The sequence below is a fragment of the Aptenodytes patagonicus genome, chromosome 1, assembly GCF_965638725.1.
Source record: "Aptenodytes patagonicus chromosome 1, bAptPat1.pri.cur, whole genome shotgun sequence".
In the NCBI taxonomy this organism is placed as follows: Eukaryota; Metazoa; Chordata; class Aves; order Sphenisciformes; family Spheniscidae; genus Aptenodytes; species Aptenodytes patagonicus.
In genome coordinates, this window is record NC_134949.1 from 207,077,682 (window position 1) to 207,104,783 (window position 27,102).

The 27,102-nt window shown below is 39.4% G+C and overlaps 1 protein-coding gene and 1 long non-coding RNA gene across 2 annotated transcripts in view; one reads left to right on the forward strand and one right to left on the reverse strand.

The window, feature by feature from the left end:
* Positions 1 to 3,688: 3,688 nt before the first annotated feature.
* On the reverse strand, positions 3,689 to 12,733 carry LOC143155404 (uncharacterized). The gene is made up of 3 exons (XR_012994412.1): positions 12,643 to 12,733; positions 4,249 to 4,519; positions 3,689 to 4,049 (listed from the first exon to the last, which is right to left on the reverse strand). It is a non-coding gene; the product is annotated as an uncharacterized LOC143155404 (long non-coding RNA).
* An 82-nt stretch (positions 12,734 to 12,815) lies between these two features.
* Positions 12,816 to 27,102, forward strand: part of MICU2 (mitochondrial calcium uptake 2) — a 155,290-nt gene continuing 141,003 nt past the window's right edge. The window contains exon 1 of the mRNA XM_076328105.1: positions 12,816 to 13,097. Coding sequence (XP_076184220.1) covers positions 12,816 to 13,097 — 282 coding nt within the window. The remainder of the gene's footprint in view (positions 13,098 to 27,102) is intronic.

Consider the following 27,102-nt stretch of genomic DNA (forward strand, 5'->3'; position numbering starts at 1 on the left):
CTTTCATAACTGCCAAGGTAATATCAAGTATGGAGAAACCAGGCAAGATACCTTTTGTCAGTAAACATCTTACCATTTTTCTGATTTGCTAGAATGGAAGATGTGGTTGACAGTAAACCCTTACTTCGTATTCATAAGCCTAAAACATAATATTGTTAACTATATGACAATAGGGTTGTGTATTGTACAGTATCAATATTACAACTCCAGGGTTCATAGGAGAAGGCAGGGCAGATGACTTTAATGACACATTAAAGGACTCAGAGAAACCAGTGGAAATGTAAAGTACAAACAATGGCATTCTTGTCCTTTGGCCCAGAACTCAATCACCTGAACCAAGCTGCATCACTTCTGTTTATGGATGTCCTGGAATTACTCACAGCACATCTAGGGGGAGCAACTTTTTATTTATGCCAATTAGATAGAAAGCTTGAGATAAAAAAAAAAAATCAACTGTATCTAGCAACAAAAAAATAATTACTATTATAATTACTATTATAATCTTCATACTCCAAGATTTAATATAAGAAATTAAACTAAGAGATAGACTCTATCATCCAGAATTTTCCCATTCCATTTTCATAGGAGAAGAAATCTTTAAAGATCCATTTTGTATCATTTTGTCCTGGTTTCAGCTGGGATAGAGTTAATTTTCTTCCTAGTAGCTGGTATAGTGCTGTGTTTTGGATTTAGGGTGAGAACAATGTTGATAACACACCGATGTTTTAGTTGTTGCTAGGTAGTGCTTACACTAGGCAAGGACTTTGCAGCTTCCCATGCTCTACTGACTGAGAAGGCTGGAGGTGCACAAGAAGCGGGGAGGGGGCACAGCCAGGACAGCTGACCCAAACCTGCCAAAGGGACATTCCATACCATGTGACGTCATGCTCAGCATAGAAACTGGGGGAAAGCTGGCCGGGGGGGCCGCTGCTCGGGGACTGGCTGGGCATCACTCGGCGGGTGGTGAGCAATTGCACTGTGCATCACTTGCTTTGTATATTCTTCTTATTATTATTAATATTAATATTATTTTATTTCAATTATTAAACTGTTCTTATCTCAACCCATGAATTTTCTCACTTTTACTCTTCCGATTCTCTCCCCCGTCCCACTGGGGCAGGGGGGCAGTGAGTGAGTGGCTGTGTGGTGCTCAGTTGCCGGCTGAGGTTAAACCACAACACATTTGCACATCTATGTACATATTTCATAGAATCACAGAAATTTAGGGGTGGAGGGGTCTCAAGAGATCCCTTTCTCAAACTACAGCACTGGGACAAAATGAAATATGTAAAGAACAGTCCCAAGAGATAGTTACTTAATTTGTCCAGAAAAAAAATGCCCATGAAGGGTATTCTGCAGCCCTTCTACATAGCTTGTTCCACTGCTTCCCTGTATTTATAACAAAAAGGATTTTTCTAACCTGGAAATTAAGCTGATTCTCCTTGCTTTTCCCTAATGGCCACTGAAGAACAACTGATCACTATTCTTCTTAGAGAAGTCTTTTCCATACTGGGAGATGTCAGCACTTCCCTCCTCTATTTTCCACTGTCTAGACTAAACTAAATTCCATTTTTTCCTCTTTTCTTATACTGTTACACTTTGCTGAACTCACTTCTATTTATTTATATTTTTTAAAGTTTAATGTCCCAAACTGGATACAGTAAACCAGTTCAGGTCTCTGGAAAGCATCTCATCCAGGCTTCTTTTCCTACAAAAGGTTGGACCAGATGATCTTTCAAGGTCCCTTCCAACCTGAGCTGTTCTATCATTTGTAGTGGGGTATTCAATCTTTCTATCTCCCTGACAGTACATACACACGAGAACTGGCTTTAGGTCACATGATTGCATTTATGGATCTCATTTAGTTTGTAAGTTTCTTCAGATCTATACAGTCTTCTTTGCAGTCTTCCTGTCCCATCTGGGTTTTTTTGCTTTTGTGCAATTGATGCCTCTTTCATCAGCGTAAGAACTTGTATTTATGGCACTCGTTGATTTTAAGCCATATCTGCAACTTGGGAGGATCATTTTACCATTCTGATCCCTTTTTCCAGTGTATTTCCAACTTCTTCCAGCTTAACATAAATTTTGAAATTTATAAGCGTATAGTCTAGTCACTCATGCCAACACATTGAAGAGAACTGTCCCCAAATTTCTAAAGCCTACATGAAATGCCATCTCAAATTGACTGTAAGCCACAAATAACCACTTTTCCAATGCAGTATTTTTTGATCAGTTGCCCTCACCCATCCTTACCTTCTAGCGATTTCATCGAGGCCATACTTCTTTAGTTACTTATAAAAACCAACAGGGAACAAACTCAGAAGCCTTACTAAAATCTGCGTAAGTAATTTTTCCTACTTCATCTGTATCTACTAGGCAATATATTGAAGGAGAAAATTAGTTTGGTTTGATATGATATGTTCTTGACAGAGGCATGTCAGCAAGTTTTTATCACCTTATCATGTTCTAGGCCTTTAGAAACTGCTTATTTAATAATTTGTTCCAGAATCCAGGGGTAGGAGTTAGTTAGGCTACATGGCTACCTTGGGTTCTCTTCTGTCTCTTTTTCTAAAAGCTGTTATGTTTCCCTTTTTCAGTCTACTGTCTCCTCTGTCCTCCATGAGTTTTCAAAGATATCTGAAATACCTGGAAACGATTCAGTGCTTACGTGGGCTAGCTCCTGAATTACCTCAGAAGGTAGATGCAGGAAATGTGAGTGTATCTATCTTACCCAAGTATCTTCTCTTTCTTAAAAATTATTTTGTTAAATATCCAGACAGCAGTAACCTTTGTTCTAAGTTTTGAAGACTATCTGACATTTGAGAAGTGTTAGAAACTTTGGCTTGTCTGCATGACATACATAATATTTATTACATGTGGACATCCAAATTAGCCAGATATGGTTGGTATGGTGGTATGCTGGCTCATGAACAAGTTTACAGTTTTGAAAAAAGTAAGTTACCAAAGGAAATGCTAACTAATTGAAATGTTTAACATAATCCTTAAGAGGCAATTGCAACCTAGTAATTGTTTTTAATGCTACTACGTAATGATCTGGGGTTTTGCTAGTTTGAGGTCAAAACATGATTCAGATCATGACATGATGACACCGTTTTTGCAGAAAGGAGAGAATAACTTCATGGAATCTAAAACCACTTCTGCAAGACATTTACTATTTGTTCTGGCTAAGCTATTTCTAAGCCTAGGGGAAAAACAAAGATGATGAATAAGGCAGCTTAAGTTTTAGGCTATCAAGTATATGCAGAAGTACGAAGGTAAGTTCTGGACTGAAGTCCAGAATAATTTTGCAAGTGACTTCAAGTAGATTAAAATCTTAGACATTGTCTCAGAGTCTTAGGGAATATAAGGGACTTTTAACTTGTGTCATTTAGATACCAAGGAACTAGAATAAGGTGCACTAAATAAGGCATAAAGTTAATGATAGAGGTTCCCACTATGCTTTAGCCATTGCTTTCTTACGTCTTCTTGTTACTTGCTTTTATTGGACCATAGTCTCTCCTGTACCTTCAGAATGTAAGTTACAACAAATTCGAATCAGTGGAGTTATAGCTAGGAAAATTTAAAAATTACGTGTAAGGTGGATGTAAGACAGTAGATGAGTAGTAGCATAAGACAGACACAGACATCCTTGGATTTAAAATCAAATGTGGACCCCCAAAAGCTCAGTAATGCAGAAATTTTATTTTTTTTTTAACATTTGCAATAATCAACTGGAAACCATCCAAATAATGCAGTATTTGCAGAAAATACATTACAAATAGCTTTTGCCTTCAGGGATTACTTCCAGCTCTGTCACTGCCTTGCTTTAAGATCTTAGACAAGTCATTTCAGCCTACTGCGCTGGTACCAAAAGAAGGCAATCAACCTCTAGTGATCCTCCACAGATGCCGTAATACGTAGTTCTTGATGGGGTACCCTAACCCTTCAGAGTAGCAGAGTCCCCTGTTGCTCTCCCTGCAGGGAGTCTGGTACCTCCCCAACCACCAGTGGTAGTTGAGTTTCTGGTGATCAGCAAGTAAACCTAGTTGCTGAATACACACAATATGACATAATAAAATAGAGATTATATAAAAAGAGATTAAGGAGCAGAGTAGACTAAAAAGAGGAGAAGAGAACAGACACATTGCATGGGCGTTAAGTCATTTAGATCCTACTTAGTCTGTAACAGCAACTGCTAACCTACAAGTTATTCAATATAAAAATGCAATACTTATCCCTCAAACTTGCCTTCCACTTCGTCCATCCAGGTCTGGTAAGAGTAGTGGGCTCTTTTGGGTGCGGGGATGTTATCAGGTGTAACAGACAGCTGCCATGGGTAGATTTGGGGTAACATCACACCATGGACAGTGCCTGGTTTCCAGCAGGTGGCCTATAGGCTCTGCTGATCCTCAGTCCTCCACTGCTGCCACAGCTTCCTGGAGCTTCTCAGGGCTTATGGAGTGGGAGGCTCCAGGCTGACCTCAGGTCCTGTGAGTCAAAATGGCAGTCTCTCTTGCTGCTGTGGAGAACAATAAACGGCTTGCTTTCATCAGTCACCCTCTCCCTACTCATAGGGCCCCACCCAGCTAAGCTTTGGGGCAGCCTAGCACTCCTGAGTGCCTTCAGCTACCACAGGCAAGTAGGCAGGTAGCCTCTGCAACACTGGACCACCTGCCTTTGTGAGCTCTCTCTGAGCTCTCTCTGTAGCAGATCACAGGAGCGATGTCTGAACTGACAGAGGATATGTATATTTTTCATACAAGGCAAGACACAAGAGAGGCGTAAATTCCAGTGTTCCCAAAACCAGATGTTCATAAGCCTAGTAACAAGTTAGTACTTAGGTAGGGTATCACAACCTCTCACATGCAGCAGCAATAGGACATTCTTCCCTCAGCTGCACCTTTAATTAACACACCCATGCTTCCACCTGTCATCAGGGTGGCACCCCATAATCAAACCGCATCTGACTATCTTCTTTGTTGCCAACCCCGACAGTGTATGTGCCCAACAAGTTTGGTATCCAGATCTGCAAGAGTTCCTTTTCAAGAATATCTACAGCAACAGTAAGCAGTAAATAAAAGCAGCTTACAGTGTAGGTATTTACCACTGAACCAAAATCATCTCAGTTCCCCTTACAGCCAGGAAAAGTGAAATGGGTATTTCTTTGGTTGAGATTCATCTGAGCCACTTTAAACATCTGTCTTAGGATGAGATGAATCATGATGCAGAGATGCATACTTCTCCCCATTGACTATAACAAGAACATAAGGCAATTAATTCAGGTGCAGACACCTCTATGTAGACATTTATTTTTAGCCAGACAAATCCTAGCCATGTCTTACATACCCTTGCCATTCTGCACAAACCTATGTTACACATGGTTTAGTCTCACCAGTCCCCTTTCCTCAGAAATTGTTACAGCTGATTTGCTGTGGATCCTGACTAATACTGTATGGGTGCATCTTTTGTGCTACATAAAAGAGAGAGAGGGACTGAGCTCAGGGACCGGAACCAGCACCATACAGGTGTCCTGGCTGTGCTCTGGGCTGCTCCAACTATATCTCTCAACTACAGACCAGATACAGAGAGGCCATACCTAAGCTGTGTGAACATGAGACCCATAAATGCCGTGAATGCCATGTGAACAGGACACCCCCTAAGCCTTGTGAACATAAGCCAGTCTGTATCTTGACTTTCTGCTCTTGGTATAGCTTATGCCTCCTTGGACACATGCAATTCAGATATTGCAGAGTACCAACTCCCTCAAGTTCCCTCAAGACCCTTCTCTTTTCTAGTGGAGGGTCCTGTAATGGACTGGAAATCCTCCCTGGGTGTGCTCAGCCAACAGCTCCTGCCTCAGTGGTGCCAAGTAGGGACCCTTCCCCAAAGACCAGCTTTGTCCACAGTTTCTTCAGGGATTTTTATTAGTGCCATTATTACTATGCCTTTGTGAGTGGCTCCAACAGTCTGTTTTGATGTAGCTACAGACTAAGGAACTCCTCATTAGCAAATATACCAAGATTGCCCACAATATTTACACAAACAGTTTAGCTATTTTTCAACTCTGTAAGAGCCAAATGCAGACATCAATGGAAAGAGAAAGACTCTGCTGACCACAATGAACTTTGTATTAGGACTTTCAACTTTTTTATGAAAGGATCGCAGAACCTTTCATGGTGAAGGTATGTGTCTACCACACACTCGTGCTATTAGCTTAGATTAGACCCTATACTAATTTTAGTTACTAAACACACATATTTGGAAAATAACCATGCCTTCCCCTGCCTATACAAAAATAGGTGCAATCAAAGATTATAAATGGTATTCTGAGCAAAAGAAGTAAACACTACTTAAAATAATGGAATACATTACAGAAAACAGTAATTTAGAGTTTTATAATCCCTTTCTTTTTAAAAGAAATAATTATATACACTTCACCATCTTCAGCAGTATTAAAGATGTTATAATTTAAGATAACTTTCATTAATAATCACAGTAGTACTACAAAGTGTTATTAATAGTAGCTTTAGACAGCGGTCTGGGAAAAGAAACAAGAAAAAAGGTGTATGATGCTTCTTCTACTTCAACATTTCCAGAAAACATATATTTTAAGAATATTTTACAGGTTAAAATACCGATAATTCTATATTTGTTTCTTTAGTAATACTGTGAAGTAATGTCTTTGCCATCTTTATTGTATTTTTTGAACTACATAACAATAATTATTTAAAATTATATCAGTCACATTGCATTTAAAAATATAGAGTCTGAGTCCCTAATAAATCCTTCTGGTTTTTCAAGTAACATAGATAAAATTAACTTTGCTAATCTTGACTTGTTTTATTGTACCCTTATGTACAATTTCTATCCCTCTCTCTTTTTAAGTACAGAATCTATACAGTGGAAAGTGTTAGGCAACCTTAACTATAGTTATTGCTGCCAACTCTTCCTATAAAACTTAGGGTGAAATACTGGTATAATTAAAATTGATGGCAATGCTCACATTGATTTCAGAGAATGAAAGAAAAGAGAAGAAACGCTCCCTGAAATACAGTAAGGTCCCCACAATAGAATTTTATATTTACATGGGAAACACTAATAGTAAGATTTCAGGAAATCCTATAATTAATATATTATAGGCAAAATACATACATAAATGTGTATATATATGTATATAAAGATACAGGTAAAAAGTCAAAATTATAGGATTTCACTTAGATATGGGTCTATCTTTTTAATCAATGCTAGTAACACTACAGAAGAATGTTTGGAAGGGAAGAAAAATGAATTATAACTTATTCAGCTGGAACCATGAGGAAAATATTAACTACTAAAGCACATAATGTAATTCCATTACTTAAAATGTTTTCAGGGGACCATGGGACCTCTATTATTGTTGCAAAAGTGCCATGGGATCTTACCATTAAAAGATAAAACAGCAGTTGAACTACAGTTCTCATCTAATAGCGAGCAAGTCCCCAGTCCTCAAGGATTTATGTATACAGTTAATTTTATGCAGGAGTAGTCTTGCTTCAGACCACTGAACTTTTCAAAATGCTTAGAATTAGGCATAATATATGTAACTCTTCACAGAATTGAGACCTACAGCCTAACTTGGAGAGCCATAACGAATATACTTTTCAAATTCAAAAAAATGCATGTTCCTTCACAAGAGAGTATCAGTTTTGAGCTGCATTTTTTATTCACATAAAAGCAGAATTTCGACAGTCTGCATACCATTTCTTTTATGAATCAAATATTTATCACAAAAAGGTCAGTGCCATCTTAGAAACTGTATTTTAAAATCTTTCCAATTGCATTACTAGTATCTTCAATTCTCAAATTTATTTTTTTTAAAAATAAGAATTTGCTTTCAACTTTTTCCTCCAATTTTTCAACTTGACTTAAAAAAGTAATTTTTCTGAAGTTTGAGGGAAATTGTTAAATATGCCAGCAAGGTGTTTTCCAGCTAACTGCATAGGAACAGTGTGGGAAGACATTCAGTGTGTTAGAAAGGTCAATATAAATTAATGCTATGAGAGGTATTTGGGGACACATATCTTAGATAAATTTTAATTCTTTTCCTTTTAAATGGACTCTATCATGATAAGCTTTCAAGTAACTTTAGCAAGTTGAAAATATTTGAAGATAAGCTATATTTATGGCCTAGGTCCTAAATGCAAAGATTGCTGTGAAGTCTTATTTATGAGCTGAATGGTGTTATCTAGCCACAAAATGTTCACATTTATTTTCGGTCTTACTAATGGACGAATGTTGACTGTCTGGTATTTAGTTCCATTTCCATCATCTCCAAAGCCTACAAAGTAACTGGACTTTCTGTAAACTAACAGCACATTGTCACCTTAAGGCTTCTTCATCAGAGGAAGGTATTTCAGTTTCTCTCATCTGTTTGTTGTTTGTTTTTTTTCTTGTGGAGGAGGGATGGGTAGAAATTATAGAAACATTCCAGGTCAGGTTAGACGGGGCTCTGAGCAACCTGATCTAGTTGAAGATGTCCCTGTTCATTGCAGGGGGGTTGGACTAGATGACCTTTAAAGGTCCCTTCCAACCCAAACTATTCTATGATTCTATGAATAATAGTCTGTCTAGCATACAAAGCAGCTTTGGAAATCCCTGAAGTTAACTCCCCACCTTCACCATAAACAACCTTGGTACAGGACCTTTGAGACTCTGGATAGAGATCAAGGTATCAGCCAGCCAATTTTAACAACTGTCCAGTTTTATCCAATCACCCTGCAGTTTTCAAAGTACGCAAGGATTATTTTGTTTTATCACTTTTAACAAAACTTGTCTTCCTTGTGCTTATATCCTTATCTGCTTCAGAGTGTTTTCCTTGTAATCATAGGCAGACAGATTGCTCTCACGTCTGTTCAAGTAAAATACAAGTGATATTCTTAAGAGGACCAATGTAATTTTGAAGGGGCTAAAGAAGGCTTCGCTTTGCGAGACCTTCCATTTCAGTCTTCTATCTGACTTTGGGCAGAATTTAATCTATGGTCCAGTTCTTCACCTACAAAACCAAGCAGTGATATTTCCTGTCTTACGATTAGCTTGTCTGTTCAGCTCCTCCAGGAAAGTATCTGAAATATTGTTAGCACAGTGCCTAGCCCACTAAAATCTTACTTTCGGTTGGAGCTTACTGTCAAATGTACATACATTAAATAAGTCAGACCATCCCCATGCTATGTCTCATGAAATGGGGTCATGTATATAAAAGGTGGCTTGCCAGCCCCCCCCTCAATTCACAACTGGCTGGTCATTGCCTTCCCCAATCCAGTTTACGCAGCATTTGAAGTCCTGAAAGATAGATGAGCATGATGGGTGGCCCTCAGACTGGATGACTGAATCCATCTTTCAACTCTTATTCTATCTAAAATAGTAAGAAAGGGTTTAGATTGAATGTAACAGGAGTTAATTTAAGCTGTTACAAGAGTAAATGAATGCTGGCACTAAGCCTAATGCTCTTGAGGGGATTGGAGTTCCAGCGGAGAGTGAATCCCTGTTGGAACTTGGCCTAATGCTCTTAAAAGACACCGAGACGTGGAAGTGGACCTTCAGGCATGTGGAGCTGTAGGTTTACTTGGTATTTTTAATTTTTGCTTTTGACTTTGTAAGAAAACTTGGAAGAAACAAAGTTTCTGCCAAACATGATTTCCTAAGCATCACAAGAGTCACAAGGGTTTTGTTTCATGGTAGTGTGTTTTCATCTTTTGATGTGACTTCACATTATGTTCATTACGCCTAACAAGAAATGACTGCATTTAAGTATTGTTATGTAACAATTCACTGGAATATTGAATCTTACAGGAAAATTACATTCTTAAACATTTAAGAAAATATTTTATTAGGCTTTTCATTTGCTTTCGCAAATTTTCAGCAATGCAAACATCTCTAGAACAAAGTCTGAAGTCAACATGTAGAAAGCACTTGTTAAAAAAGCAGGTATGTCAGCTTGCGAAATGTAATGATTTCTGCTTACAAGAGCCAAGGAAGAGCAAACTGTGCAGGATGGGAAAGGGAGCCTCTGAACTAACATTTTAGTGCCACAGGGCATAGTAGTTGATGACATTTGTCACCATGTAGCCCAATTTTTCTGATGAAACTCCTATTTACCAAACTGTCAGTGTCATTTCTATAGACTACAGCGATCTTTGCTTTCTGTCGTACACTACCATGCAGTGATACTGCATGAGGTGAAACAGGGCTATGTCTTAATAGCCAAGGGTTTTCTAGCTTAGGCATACATTCTAGCACCCACAAACATACCAGCCTGGTTACTGCAACACAGGTGGGAGCCACGTTATCGCAGCAGTAGCTTTGCACTCCTGGACACTGCACACACAGGGTGAATTTACTGCAGGGAGAGAAGGGGTGGCTAAGGACACTTAACTTCCCCATCAGCATTGCGTGCTTGCAGTCATATGAGAATAGTTCTCCATTCACACTGCAGTTGTATCTGTTCCGGTCAGGAATGTCATCTGAGGAAAGACAAATGACCTACTTATTCGTTCTCACTCAAAGAAAACCTGAAAATGCCTGGCAGAGTGCTGAACTAAACCTGCTTACCTGCATTGTGGTCGTGTGTTCTACATAAAGGGATCTGGCATTCAGAACTCAAATCTCTCAGCCATCCTTTACAATGTTTCTGAGATGTTGCCAGCATTCATGAAGTGCTTGTTATTCGCTGACACAGAAAGGGAAGTACTCTTAGTGTGTTTGTGCAAATATTCTGTGTCACACTATAAGATTGGAATGGAAAATATTTTGGCTGTCTAGAAGGAAGTAGAAATAGGGGACAGGAATTTGCTGCAAGTTTTACATCTCTACAGCAGAAGTGGGATTTTGCAGTGTGTGTTTGTGTATGACGATAGAAGGATTTTGCTGCTATGTTTTACAGTATCTGGGGATTAGAAAGGATTTTCCTGTATGAGTTACCTTCTAGGTCTCTGGGGATAGGAAAAAGATTTTGCAATGTACATTAGTCTGTGGAGATGGAAACCATTCACCCTGCATGTTGCACTCTTGGGTGATTTTGCAATGAACAGCCATTTCTGTTCCCCAGAGAAGGTGTTTTTGAAGGGTTTGTATGCTGCTAAGGACTCAGGTGGCACATTCCTGAAGGTGTCCCAAACACTTCACAGAATGACACTCAGTGAACAACACATGCTAATGGAAGACTGGATAAATTCTGAGATGCCATTAGTTAGATGACTGAAATTACCATCCATGAAACTGAATTCATGACTCCAAATTCAGGTCAGGGGAGTGAACTAAAATTACTTTAGTGGCACTGATGGATGATCACTGTTTGTCAGTGGATAGAGGGCAAAAAGGCATTTCCATGTTTCAGAGCGTGTACCACAGCATTTGTAATGTTGACCACACAGTACTGGCTGTCGTATCAGAAAGAGGTGAAAGATACAGTTTGCTAAAATGGACTAAGTACTTTCTGAAGGCCTTTAACCAAAGACCAAAATAATGGGAAATTGCATGCAGCAGTTCTCTCCCCAGTCTTTTCCCACATTCACGTGAACTGCTGTGAAAACATGGATACTGGCACTGCCAACCTACAAATGACATTTAGCTTCCTCTCCGCTTTACTTCATGTGACCGTATCATTAATTCCCAGATGGCCCAATGTTTGAACGTGATCAGCTAACTCAATCTAAGCAAGGCCTAGAGAGCTTTGTTAAAACTATGGTACTGGACAAAAAAGCACTTTGAAGCATTCACAGTAAATAGTTGTCTTTGACACAAGTGATTACTGCTGGTAAAGTCAATCTGTAACGCTTTTCAGTTATCACCTTTGCCATGACGGTTTCTGTAACCAGTACCTTCTGTCATCTGTATTTCATGAGAAACTCTACTCTGCCTTTGAAAAGGATGTTCTAAACTTATTCATGCTTTTGTTGTTTCTCGTCTGGAACATACGCAGAGCAATGCATCCATACACAATGTCTCCAACACTTAGAAAACCCCAACTGCACAGCACATGGCACCAGGTCAGCCCTGCTAGTGCAAGCTCACCAAACCCGCCTCGCTCTGTATGCTGGGTTTCCTGCAGGGTTTCAAACCCAGTTCATGACCCATTGCTCTTCATGTACTCGGCAGTGGCGTAAAGCTCTGAAAGAAGAGTCACATCAGTGAATAACGTGAAGCTGAGCTCTGCGAGGCAGCGAGGGGCACCCTCAGGACCGGAGGACTGTTACAAGCGCCGCCACTTTTCAGTCCCTACTGCACAGGCAAGGCCTTCAGTGGCCCCTTCTCTGACACAAACAAAACGCCTGACCCCTGCCACCGCCTTCCCTCTCTACCAGGAACGCGCCGGGCGAGCCCGATCCTCGGCCAGGCCCTCTCCCCTTCCCAGTGCAGGGCCAGGGGCAGCTACAGCCCCCAGGGGCCCAGGCCGGCCGCGCAGGGCCTCTGACCGCCGACCAGCCCCTCCGTTTGAGTTGTTTTCAGCGAAACGCTTGAAGCGGGGGCCCTGCCGCCTCCCCTCACCCCTGAGGGTACTGCCCGGCCCGGCCCGGGGCCGGGAGCCGGGCGCGTTTCCACGACGGGAAGGCGGCCCTGCGGCGCCGGTCACTGCTGTGAGACCCTGCGCACCTCTGACTGCGTTACCTCTCTGCCAGGACCGTCCCCTCCGATTTGCGGGTAGCGTCCCTCCCGCTCGGGGAGCGGGGCCAGCGCGCTGCGCTCTCACAGGGGACAGCACGATCCCGACGGGACTGAGCCGCCCCCGCCCCGCAGGGCGGGCAGCGAGCCTCCCCGCGGCTTCGGGCGCGGCGCTGCGCATGCGCCCCGAGGCGCCCCGCGGCCGGAGGCGGTGGCGGAGGGGCCGGTTTGATGTCGGCGGCGCCACGGCGACTTCCGGGAAGATGGCGGCGTGGAGAGCGGTGCTGGCGGCGGGCGCCCGCGCTCCGCTGAGGGGGCGGCTCGCGGGACTGCGGCCCCCTCGGAGCCAGCGGCGCCTGCCCAGCTGGAGGGTCGCCGCCACCGCCGCCCTGGTCGGGGGAGGCTCCCTGGCGGTGTGTTACAGCGGGCGGCCGGGCGTGTTCCCGACGGTCCTGGCTCAGGTAAGGCGGCAGCATCCCCGCTCCGGCAGCCTCGCCTCTCGCCGGCGGGCAGGGCCGGGAGGGCCGCGGGGGAGGGCCGGGGTCTGGCGCCGGGGGCGGGCGTGGGTCTGCGGGTCCCGGGGGCGGCTGTTGGCGGGCGCGGAGTAGCGGCCTGCGGGCGGGCCGGGGTCCGTGGCGATCAGACCTCGTCTGCTTCAGCGCCGTGAGGCAGGACCCGGCTGCGGGAGCTCTCATCGCTCAGGTCGTCCAGCAGGTAATGCGCATCCCCGGCCCCCTTGGCAGCAGCCGGGATCAGCGCTGTGTCACTTAAACTAATCCTGCCTCACCTCATTGACGGGAACTTGGCCGTTTTCTTCAGTGGAAGAAGGCAGGGGGTTGCCTTAGCACCGAGCCTTTCCCCCGTTCGCTTGACAGCCCTGGGCCTGCAACCTGATGAACTTGTGTGGTTTGCAGGAGCACAGGGCCTGTACTGAGCTCCTTGTTTTGCTGGTAACTTTCAGAGCTTGTCTTCCTTCCACGATGCCTCATCATCAGGAGCTGTTAGACAGTTGTGTACCTTTTTTTCCCCTTAAAAAAGAACATTTCATGAAAATAGTGCTTTATATCTCATATTTTGTCTGAAATGCATCACACGTAACACTTAGGAAAATTTCCTCTTAGTATGTTCAAAATGTGTGCTATGGATGTTAAAATGTAGTTTGCCTTGGAGCATCAGTGCACACTCAGAAGGTTATGTTCAAGGACAGATAATCATTATTTACAAAATAATCTTCACAAGTTCCAAAATACAGTTGTTTCCCAACTTTATTCTTTTCACAGAGGTAGTGAACTTTTTCCCATTCTTCCTTCAGAGAAGAAGTTACTGTCAATTAGAGTTGGTTAGGTATTTCAAGACTGGAAGACCTAAATGTTTTTTAGGCCAGAGGGTTTAGGTGGGATGGGGGGAGGAGGTCAGTGTATGCTTGCAGTGCTGTTCATCTGCTTATATCTAGGAAATTTTGGAAGTATTCAACAGTTTGTATGCTTTGATGTCTTGTCTCTGAACAGATATTGAACAGACTGAACTGCAGGCAGGTAAATAGCAACCTTTATTCTTGAGTCAAGAACAATTAATTTTTTTTTTTTAATATTGCAGTCTTAATTGTGGAGAATTTCTAAGCTGCATCTCCTTAGGAAACTCCAATTTTTTTACATAAGCATGTTTCTAAATAGATTAACTATTAGTCCTGATTCCTTGGACAGCGCATGTTAAAACTTTGGTTTTCTGTATACCGCTTCTAGTGAGGAAGACATCTGTTTTCCACTAGAAATCCTACTGGAAATGTATCTCCTTGTAGTAAAGAGCCAACAGAATATGATTTTACGTTTAGTTATGTGACATTTTTCAGCAGCATTGCATTACATTTAAAAAGTCCTGTCACTGAGACCAATTTCATATATGTATAGGACTCTTGTGTAAGTAGACATGTATGTAGTTATATAAAAAAAGTGTTAAATGCAGGAAGTAATCACTTCTAAAGGGTGTTGAGTGTAATGATTTAGTTCTGGTGCTGATATGTTCATGGAGTAGCTTCCATGCAATACATGGACAGTCCTACAAGTACACTTTTTAATTCTCTGGGGGAACTCCAAAAGTCTACAGCTTATTTAGTTGATTCATTTTTAGAGACAGTAAATTGCTGGACTCTGCAAATGTTAAGTAGTTTATTCAATTTAAACTTTTCAGTTTTCCAGTAAAAAGATTGTTGGAGATGCTATCGTAGTTACAGGTAAAAGTTCTCCATATGTCTTGTACTCCATGTTGCTGCAATTAACGTATTGAGCTTTTCAAAACTACCCAAGAACTGGCCATGCCAAGTGTGACACTAAGGCCTCACTAATAAACTGAAAGTGGAACTGGATTGTAAAAGCTATGAGGAGCAGAGTGATAGAGCCAAAGTAGCATGCTGCAAGGAGTCTTTTAAGCAGTTTAGATGCTACTTGTGGCTTCTTACTGACAGAAACAGGAAATACTGAAGAGCAAAACAGTGTTGAAACAAGTATATCGCCTTTATTTTATGTTTTGGAGTGATCTTTTTGCAGTTCAGAGCTTGTGCAATCCTGTTAAATGGAGATACTTTTCACATTCTAACAGTGGATAACTTTCTATTATTATTCCTTTTCATTATAATTGATCTTAAGCAGCCTTGCTTGAGATTGTGCTGGCAAACAATTCTGAACTGTTTGTTTATGTTGCAGTCTGTTATGTAGTGGAAATGTTTGCAGCATAGGTATGTGAAATACTACAGGTTAAGGCAAGTATTTGACATTCGACAGCATAATTTTCATTACCATTGTGGTAATAAAGGAATACGTAGTGGAAATGTTTATACTTCTATCTCATCAACCAGGCCTAGCATTTGCTTTTGAGAATGCAGTGAGATTACGCTACAGTGCTTCCCAGTTTTCCTTGGTAATACAGTCTTTACTGTTGAATCGTAAGAATGAATTGCTGCAAAATGGGAGGTAGTTATTTAAAATGCTTGACAAAGTGAAGCTGACAAAGTGACAATGTATCTCCATGCTGTAAAGAGCCAACAGAATATGATTTTATGTTTAGTTATGTGACATTTTTCAGCAGCATTGCATTATGTTTAAAAAGTCCTGTCATTAAGACCAATTTCATGTATGTATGGGACTCTGGTGTGAGCATAATTTGAGCCACTGAGTAAATTCTCATTCTTGTCTTAAGTGAGGTGTAACAACCATTAATAGCTTTGTTGCAGAATCAAAGTCTTCATTGTAAGTACTTGCTGTTTGTTTAGTTTTAAGTAGTTGAAGTTGATAACTCTATTTAAATTTTCCATTATTCTCAATAAAACTAGTCTCTATCAAACTAGTCAGAAATTTTTCAGCTATACATTGTTCTAGACAACTTCAGAGATACAAGTTACTGTTGAAGCTGGCAAACAACACATCAAATCTAAAGTTCTGCAAATTCAGTATTCTTTTTTTCTTCTAAAGCTATTCATTATTTTAAAATCAAAGACTGATACCTTTAGCACCTAGTTTCTTAAATCTTTATTTACTTCCAGTCCTCACGTGCTGCTGCAGTGGGTTTAATCCTGCTCATATTGGTTGTTGGGACTTCTGACTTCTGCTCAGAGTGAATGAAATCAAGCCTGTCTACAACTCTTTGCAGAATCAAAGGTCCTGCAGGGTCAGTTAATCTGTTTTCCTTTTGTGAGTAGTATAGGTAGTGTCTGTTTTATTTTGTAGTGGCTTATGTTTGGTTATTGTGTTCTAATATAATTGTTGTTTATTACGGCAATAAATTTTCAGTTTGGATGGTTTTTTTAAACTTTTTTTGGCCCAGTTTTTTATCAGCATTTTCACTGCCACTTACCTGTTCTGACAGCTTACATTAAGTGGTTAGCATATTAATAATGAAAGTGTCTATATTTAACATAAGATTACCTCAGATGTAATCTTTCCTACTAATTGTCTCTTTAGAGCTTCAGTAAGTGATTTATGAGTTATTTTCATTCTCTATCTTCATTTGCTGACCTGCTGTTTAGAAAAATATAACTAATATATATTGGAATAAGTCCTCAGTGCTGATTTTAAATCTGTACTGTACAAAGATTTTTATAGCAAAATTAACATATTCTTTTTTTATTTTTTGTAGATGACAGGTTTTAGTTCTATCTGCACTTGTTATTTACCAGTGAAGCTACATTGACAATATCCTAGACCAGATATAGCCTGTGCTGGGCAAAACTAGATCATTTTTTTCAAATGAAATGAGCTAGTCAGCTTGTATAAAGGGGGGGGGAAATTTTTTGGGGGGGAAGAGCTTTTGTTCTACCAGTGTAACTTAGAACAGGGATTTATGTTGAAGTTCACTAAAAGTGTTTCTTCCATTATCCAAACCAACAGAGCCAGGTCAAAAATGTACACACTGCAGTGATACTATACAGGCTGCTTTTCTTCTTTAGTAGTGTAATTCAAATGACACAATGGTATATAATTTGTAACCTTGATCAGACTTGCAGCATTGTCTACTGTGTCTTTATTATCTCAGAGCTTGCAGTTTGCAATACTAATGTGGCATTATATGGGCTAAAGCTGTTGGAATTCTTTGGTTAAAGTGTGCTGTTTATCGCGAGTCAGCTTTGCAGTCAGTTAGGTTACCTTTATAAAGGTCAAGAATCAAATACGTGATTGCCAAAGAGCATGCAAGTGAATTTGGAATGGCACACATTGGGAGGCTGTAGCATTTTGTGAGAGGCAATGACTTCTGCCTCCCCACTCAAACTAAATTTGGAACTTGCCAAGTGACTGTAGCATCGATCTCGTATGCGCACAAACTGCAAATGATAAGAAAACTCTGAGAAGCAGCAAGCTGCCAGAGGCAGCGTCTCCTGCCCCTGCTGAGTTTTTTATGGACATGTTTAGTCCCTAGCTTCAGAAAGAAGAATATAATTTGATTTACCCAGTTACCATCCCTGCAGTGTTACATTTTGTGCTGAGTCCAAGTCACTGTTTTCCAAATGAGACTGACTGGAGTTGTTACTAGCACATATATGAAGTTATACGTGTGCAAAGCCCTGTCTGGTGCCAATAAATGTGATTTTGTTTCAGCATTCTTTTTCTAGGATTGTGGGAGCACTAGTTGGTACTTAAATATTTGATACTGCTTACCTGAGGTAAAGAGGAAAACACAACTTATTAACAGCATCTTTTTTGTCTGTTTTTGTTAATACTTTCTGTTACATGATTGTAGTCTAATTGGTTCTCTTTATCTTACCTTTTCTACTACTGCTTGTGTTGCATCAGCAATGTGCTACAATTCTTCCAGATAAGAAGAGACTAGATTCCTGTCGTGGAGGTCTTAAACAAATACATAAATTGTATTTGATCACACTGAAAATATTAAGATAATGCTTTTAACAGTGGTTAACAAACCATTTGTGCCATTTTTTTTGTGTGATATTTCTGAAATTCTTGTTTTATTTAAAATGTGTTTATTGAAACAGTCCTCTTTTGATCTGTGTTAAATGTTTTATTTCACCTTGAACTACATTGAATGTTTCACCCTTTTCCAGTTTTCCAATGTTAACGATTCTTAAGCAAAGATAGCCACACATGGTAGTGGTGTCTTTGTGTGTCACAGTGATATGAAAACTGTTATTCCAAGCAACTGTGCGTAAAATACTTCTAATGATCAAAACTGGAGCTTAAATGAGCTTTCTGGGGTTAAAAGTGTAACCACCACAAAAATTTATTTTAAAAATGTATAATTTTGGAACTATTGCCTAACACTGTTTAAAGAACCCAGAATACTGTAAAGGATTCCCCAAACACCAGTTTTGTTCAGGGAAGGCCCTTTTGGTTCTGGCACTACAGAAAAGGCAAAATAATCCACTGGAGGACCTCTTCACAAATCCCAGGGGTACAGAGAACTTGGGAAGTGCCACAGTTCATAGGATAATCTAGGGAGAGTGCTTAAATTAGATACAATTGTAAGTTTATCAGGGTTTTAGTAGAAGTCTCTGGACTCCCAGACTTGGAAGCTGATAAAAATGGTTTTAAAAGTTCTGAAGTCCTCTTTGTGTTTCTTGGTGACATTTTGAGACATGCACTGTGTCTCCAAAGAGGTGAATGCTGAGTTAGAGTTATTTTAGACAACTTCTGATATGTTGTGCATGGTTTTCACTCAGGTAAAATTTCCAACCCAAATCAATAGATGATTTGCAAAATAATGTCTACTATAAGCATGTTACCTGTTTAGCATATTTTTACTTCTACTGGATTGGTAACTTCAGGCATAAACATGTGTAAAATATATTCATGGTGTTGTCAGTGGTCCTTGTTATATGCTTCCAAACCAAATGTAATCAGTTGCATGCATGTCAAAAGCAGCTTTTGTTTAAATCATTTCAAGTAATTTCTTCAGAGCAGTGGAAGGAAGAAGTGTCTAGCTCTGGGATTTTGGTGTGTTTTTACATATCCTTTGTATCCAGGACCACTTTGTGACTTAAGTTATGCTTACACTACTTTTAGCCGACACTTTCTCACTCAGTATATTTCTGAATTTTTTTTGGTAATAAATGATGTTATTTAGGAAGGTAAGCTGTGCATAATAACTGCATGTGAAGGATTTTTGGTATTGGCAGATAAAAATATGTATGTGGCATTTGAATTCGGTCATCAAATAGGAAAAAAAAAAGCATATTTGTGGGAACCACTGTTTAATCTATAAGTTATGTGTAAGTGCTTTAAATTGTGAGACATTGGTGAATCTTGTTAGAATGGGAATTTTTGTGTGCGTTTCTTTGTAATCTGTTTTAAAAGCTTGGTTCATGCTGGGGGAAGAACATTGCTATTAAGATGAGGTGTCTTTATAAATATAGAACCCGGGATAATATTGCATAAGGATTTGTAGTGATGTATGGAATCGCCTGGAGGGAGGAATGTGGTTCTAAAATAGAACCAGAAAGAGTATGTGCAGTCTAATCTGAGAAATACACAGGAAGGTTCTTGTGCTTACTCTGTCAGAAAAAAATTGCCTGCTTTTGTTGGATCAAAAATCCTAGAATAGTTTTTGTGTCCTAAGTAATATTTTAAAGTGTTTGTCTCTGAGTCTTTATTCGATTAGAAATTAATTGAGAATGCAAATGTAGCAGCATATATGATAGATTACTAGGATGCTCACAAAGTAAAATTAAGTGTGTATAAAATAAGTCTGCAGCATAATGCTTTAACAGGCTTTTGAAACTTAATGCAAATGTTTTTAATCCACATCAAACATGCTACTCAGTGATAGCTTGCAGGCCTCAGAGAAGCCTCATGTTCTAATTCAGCTGGTGCAAACCTGACCACATGATCAGATCGTTAATGCTTAAAATCTATGTAGTAAAACAAGGCCATGTAAAAATCATTAAAATTACCGTTGCTGTTGTGGTTGGAGCATCTTTAAGGATCATGATTTTTTTAAAAAAATCTCTTCCCTGCCTTACCTTGTCCCTTCCTTAAAATGTTGACCTTCCATTTTTTGCTTCTTATTTTGCTGCTGACCGTTTTTCTCTCCACATGACAGAACGTATTATGCTGTACGGAGTGGACCAGGATGCAGCACATGGAGCCAGGCAGTGGTCCCCTGCATAGCGTTAGATTTCTGTTCTGGTTGTAGCACGGTTGGAAAGGTGTTAGAGGATTCCTTACTGCATCTTCAGGTTGGGTCCTTGAACCATCTGCAAGATTTAAAGGTGCCTTTAAATCTTCCCACTGAAAAATCTGCAAAACTGGCAGCCTTTGGGGGGGGGGGGGCAGTTTGATTCAAGATGCTTTGAACCCGTGGCATGTCTGTACAGCAGCACCCAGCGCAGGAGAGGCTCCTTGTTGAGGTACAGTGAGCTGCAGGCAGTGCTCTTGTCAGCATGTGGTAGCACCCCTCTGCCAACTTCGTGTTTTACTTTCTGCTGTATCTTTACTGCTATATTTACTGTCTCGATAAATATTACCAAAAAAATGTTGTCTTAGATCATGACAAGGCAGTCAACTTTGTAGTAAATGCATTAAATACTTCCTATTTTTGAACAGGAAGTGAGTAGTCAATTTTTTATTACGTGACTGAGATGTCAATAGTGTATGGCTACATAAGAGACAGTTTAACACAATTCATGCATAGGCCTTCTAACTCTGGTGTATCGTGTGAATATATTCCTATTAAGTTTTTTTCTTTACCATGCATCTAGAAGTAAACTGAAGTACTACAATATAATTCATTTGGTTCTATGCGTTTAAATGCCTTAATAACATTGTTGCCTCCTAATTCACCTAGAATGAATGAGTTTCAGTTAATAGTCCCAAAATATTATGAAAATAGTGTGTGTTCAAAAAATGCATTTTAAAACAACATTTCTCGAGGTTTTAAGCATCAATAAATATGAATCTCCCCTGCAAGAAGAGCTCTTTGGAATCAGATTGCCAGCTCAGCCTACACTAATCTTTCTTCTTTTCCTTAAATATACTTAAGTCTTTCTGAAACTGTTCCTCTTGTGCAGCCAACCAGGGTAACCTTAGCTACCTCTTGTTTAATTCTGTATTTCACTGTGTTATGGAAATACTGTATGTATCAGGTATCCACCAAGCAGTCTAAATCAATAACTGAGATATTAAATATATCACAAACATCATTCTCGGCATTAGTGACATACAGACATTGTCATGTTGTGTGCCTAAAATAGCTTGTGGTATAGGGAGTATGGAATCTGTAGGACCATGATGTTATAATTAATTATAGACTTAAATATTACTTATGGATGTGCATTTGTTTCTCAACTTTAAATATACGGTATCCTTTTAGCTTTTTGAATGTGAGATATTTACATCCTGAAGTTTTTGGCTTTTGAAAATATTTACATTTATTCCCTTCTCTCTGTGCACGGAGATTCTTTGTGCAGGTGTCTTCATTGATGCTAAAACATGATGTCAAATGTAATCTTAGGGGTCGAGGTTAAAATTTAACTATCTTTCATCTGATCTGTCACCTCTTACTTGAATTCACTCTTGCTATATGACTTCAGTGATTAAATAAAATCTAACTAACGTTCCTTCTAGGCACTTTAATACACGTGAAGTTGCATGGTTTTGTTGTGTTTTTAGCTACTGTTTTAATTGCAATGTAATAAAAAGTTAGCCTTTGAGAGTCTTTGACTGTTTATGTTACTGGACGAGCTTGCCTGAAATAAAAAAAAATACTCTTTTGAATAGAAAGAATACAAAATAATATTCTGATTTCTAACAAAGATCCCAGAGAAGAAACTAATATTTATTTACTGGGGATATGAGACTTTTCCTCCAGTAAATACTCTAGGTGGTTTCAAAATAGATATTACAATGTTTCTTTTTTATCTGCTTTCTTAGGTGGAACTTGTGTTCATTTTTTTTCTAAAAACTTTGAACATAGTGATAATTGGCCTTTTTGGGGGGGGGGGTAAGAAATTATCTGTTGTACGCATCTATTCTCCCATTGATGCTGTTTTGTACTGTTTTTCACATGTGTTTGCTGGATTAGCTTGAGAGCTCTGTATTGCACTTCCTTGCAGCCCTTTGTGTAAAGACTGTGGCTGGCTAAATATGGCTATTCCTAACAAGCGGGTCAGCATCTTGGAAACATAAGGTAGCTGGAAAAAGAAGAAATAACTCAGAATCTAGTTTAATTTGTGCTGTGGAGAAACTTAGATAGACAAAACTGGTGATAGCTGTAACAATAGCATTAGGGCCATTTATTCCATCTCCTGATTTTCTGCATTGGGTACTTCTAGGTCAGTAAATTTTGGTACATTATAATGTTGTCTAATTTTCTTTTTACTATGGTTCTTATAATAAGGTTACTTAACATAACTAGGCTTAATTTTGTTTGAATAATATTCCAGAAAGACACTAGCTAAAATAATCATCAAAGCTAAATGACAGATAAAACTATGTGAAATGCTCAGTCAGAATATGTATCCTTACTATTCAGAATACTATATCTCCTTACTGCTACTCCTGAAGGTTTTTATTACACTATGAACTGAAAGACAAGAGAAAGGAGTCTTGTCAGCTTTAAACACCAAACAGGATTTAAAGTAGTTCCTCAAGGTTTGTGTCCCTTTCAGGGTAGGAGAAATTTCAAGAGTGACTGTCTTGCACTGATGGAGTCTTTAAAAAGCAGTTATAGCAGATGTAGCTAATAAATATTATCTTATCAGCACTGATACCTTCCCTGCTCCTTTGCCAAATTAGCAGAGAAACTCCTTCGTCTGCCTCCAAAAACTGCAGAGACTAACTCTAGCATAGATGAAAGATTTACATGACATGAAGGAAACCGGTGTTTCCAGAAATAAATCTTTTTCTTAATCTTTCTTTTTTTAAAAGTAGGCATTTTCTTTGATAATGCCTATTATTTGAGATACTGCCATTAATAATCTATTAACAAATTATAATGCAATATTAAAATAAAAGACATTGAACTGCATGTAAAGCTGTATACATACATATTTATAATGTAAATTTATACTTTTTCTATATATAAGTAAGCATATAATAGTATGCATATGTATAAAATATACTTAAAATACAGACTCTGTGAATGCAGTAATAAAAATAAATATAATGCTGTGTTAATAATGAAGTTATGGGATTTATTTGGAAAGTTCCTAGTCTAAATTATCAGATATACCCAGCATTTAAAGGATGGATTCTGCCTGAAGTTCCATCAAAGGCTCCTTCTGGTGGCCCTGTAAGAGGCAGATGGCTGCGTGCTGCCAAGTCAGGCTGCGCTTTGAACTTGACTGCGTGTGCATGCCAATGTGAAATCTTGCCAAGAAGAAAAGTGGAAAGTTCTGTGCTGTCGTATTGCTCACTGTGGTGAAACAGACTTGGTAATAGTATTATATTATCTCACAAAGTTGCCAAAATGAACTTTATTTTTCAGTACAGAAGTCTTAACAGTTACGTATTGATCACGTTATTTGATGGTCTGCTTCTCTTTTTCTAAAACTTTGAAAATTAGAAGACACCAGAGCTTAATGCCATAACTGACAGAAGAATTGGTTTGGGGCTGCAGTACAGCTTCTGTACCAGTTCTCTCTAGGTTTGTTTTTGAAGCAACTGTGGACTTGTCTGGTAATTTGGTGTTCTTTAAGGAAATGCAAAATCAAAATTATACTTGGCATGGAGACTAAGATACTGCTTTTTACCATTACTTTATAGCCTTAAATTGTTTAAATGCAAAGTGACAGTGATCTCAGTAGTCTGGAATTGTCACAAAATGAAATGTTTTCCCTTGCTCATTTACCTGAGGGGAAGGCATGAGAGTATGGTTCTTAGAAATGTAGTAAAGCTAATTGATAAAACATCTGGCACCCTTTTGTACTGAAAAATACACTAGATGGTCTTAGGCATAAGGGAATACAGTAGTATCACTGCTGTATTTGGGAATAAGTAAAAAATGACAGGCTTCTGCTGAAGATCTGAAACAGGAGGAATAAACATTGTAATCTCCAAAACCCAAAAAACCCAACACGAAACATGCATCAATTAAGACGGGGTTTCCCAGAGTAATTTAGATGCTTTTATCTAATGTAAAGCATTAATATAAAATCTGTACATTCAATAGGGAACAAATGAGGAGAATTGATACTTGATTTAGTTGTTCACATTAGATGGACTTCTGGTTCTTAATGCATAACTGTTCTTCATGAGATCCATCTCCACTTAAGAGTAGCTTTTCTACTTTTTGCAGTGAGTTGTGTCCACAGTGGAACATCCTGGGGTGTTGTTTCTTTTTTTTTTAAAAAGAGTGTTGGTACTAACATGCATAGATCAGAGAAAATGTTTTTTCAGTGCTTCAGACAACTGCAAGATCTGGTTTGTCTTCCTGAAATTTTTGTGTCGCTAATGTAATTTAGAGGCAGACTTTTTTTTTTTTTAAACAGTGCAGTTACAGCAGCTGCTTAGAAATGTGGGCATGTTTTAGTAAGTTTGCAGTCAGAGAAATGTAGTCTTTCATATTCTGATTCTACAGAAATCCTGTGGTTAGGCCAGGGATGTTTATAAGCACATGAGAACCAACTGAGTGATGGAAATAGAGCTACTTAAACAATATGCAGATTCCATTTGTGTGAGCTTTACAATGTGCAGATGCTTTTCTTGTGCTGTGACTTACTTTGTCTGAAATTATTTTCTTCTAACCTTCCAGCAGATTATCTGGCAGTGCACGCTGATATTTTTTCTTTACTTAAGTGACAATTTTTTTAAGCTCTGCAAACTCTTTTCATTGAAATTGGATGTAGCCAGACCTTTCCATATAGAAGTTTCTCAACAAAATCTTAAAATATATTTAGCTATTATAAATTAATCCCAACGTGCTCTATTTTGTGGTATATGGTTAAAATGTGTTTTAATTTGCCTTTCAAAGTAAATCAATTTCTGTATTATATCAGAGCTGGAGTTTCCTTTTATAGCTTGGTGGTTATTGCATGTGTGTGTGTTACTGCTGCAGTATTTCTCCTTCTGGGAAAAAATAATTGTTCATTTTTTCACATAGGGCTGTAGTTAAGCACTTCTGTAAAGAAATTTGTGCTTATCTGTCTTGAGCTCTCTCCAGCAACTTTCTTGAAAAGAGCACTAGAGACTGAAAAGTCATTAGTAACAGCATTTAAGCTGTGACCTATGGGAAGGTCTCAACATGAAAAACAAAAATGGGAAAAACTAAAGCAACTCTTCTGTTTCTGGATTTTTAAAAAAATCCGTTAAAACTTCAAATTTTCAGCTTAGCTGAAGAACCACCATGGACAATAAAGAGTGTAAAGTGTATAAAATTACTTTTCCTAGAACACAGTGTTTTCTTTTATTCTGAATATGCCTGTTGTATGGAATGTTCCTACTCAATCTCCCAGAAAAACATTGTAGGAAATTGCTGACATACTTTTTTTCCAGCTGCTGTTAAATTTGGAAAACTGACAATGTCATATTGCCAAATGGTGTTGCATTGTTATTCTTTAATTTTAAGATTTATGTTCTTGCTTCTCTTCAGCCTCAAAAGTGAAAAATATAAAGAAAAATCTAAAGATTTAGGTGTACCAGTAATGTTGCATGTGTTAATTGAGCAGACTTTGTATAGCAATAAATACCGGATTCTTTTTGTGAACACCTCTAAAAAAATAATGCACTTTCATCTGTTAATATGCCATCTGTTTACTGAATGTTTATCAAGGATACCTCATTTTATAATTTGTGATGAAGAGGTCACTTGACAGTACCGCTTCTTGAAATGACAACAATGCAATCAAGATGCATTGTCAGAAATAGTGATTCATAGTCAGATTCCTTGGTGTAAAACCCTTAAAGCAGTACATAATGTTCCACTACAGATAGCTTTTTCTTTGCAGTGTACACTCATGCTTTGTGGCGGTAGTAGGAGGTACCACTTCCAGTATTGCAGAGTAGTCATACTGACAGCAAACAGGGAATGATTATCCTGAGAGTCATCACATGGATGAATCCTCTGGCAGAAGGATTTGTGAGACTGTAGCTGTGGGAGTAATGTGGCATCTTTCTTGCTTCTTCATCCCTAATTGCTTGTTAATTAGATCTTTGGGGGGGTCTGGGAGTATTCCTGGCAGGACTCCTTCCTCACAGCAGACACTGCAGGATGAAGTTGTGCAGAGGGTCCTGGGTCCTCTCTCCTTCGCGTAGCCTGCAGGTTAGGTCACTCTCTCTTCATCACTTCATGGTCTTCCAGGACCAGCAGACTCCACATGTGGGACCGCTCTGCACTGCTGCTTGCCAGCAGGAAGCGATGCTTGCTTCTGCTCCCTTCATTGCTGAAGCAGAGGGGCTGGGCTGGGCTCAGTTTTGAATACAGAGTTAAAAGGTGGTGGGTAACGGGAAGTAGACGCAGTGGCTCTGGGCCAGGCTGTGTAGGGGTTAAGTTCTGGATGTGGTGTTAATATGATGGAATCAGACCCTTCTGTATGGTTCAGTAGATTGTGTGTGATTGCGTGTCACCTCTCTAAATTCATGTTATGTACCTCTGCTTCTGGCCATCAGAAATACCCAGTTGACCTGACTAGACCACCGCAAGTGGACTTAAAAGTTGCTCACAGTTCTTTGAAGTGCGTTATACTTCATGCATACAGTGTTCCTCGTCATCGTGGAGGTCATATCTGGGCTGTTATTTTGCCACTTCAGACCTGGAGATTGTCAAGCTTCCCATCACTGCATGCTTGAGGGACACTTCTAGCCCATTTAGTGTCCCTGTGAATGCGTTTGGCAAAACAAGTTGATAGAGGCAATATCCTTTATTAGACCAGCTGCTGTAACTGGGAAGATTATACAAGCTTTTGGTCACCACACCAAGCTGCAGAATGTGCCTTCTCTGTCAGTAAACTTTGAATAGACAGATAATGAGGTACTGATGATGATCAGGTTATGTTGAGGTAGCCATGAAACAGTAGTGATCTGCTTTTGA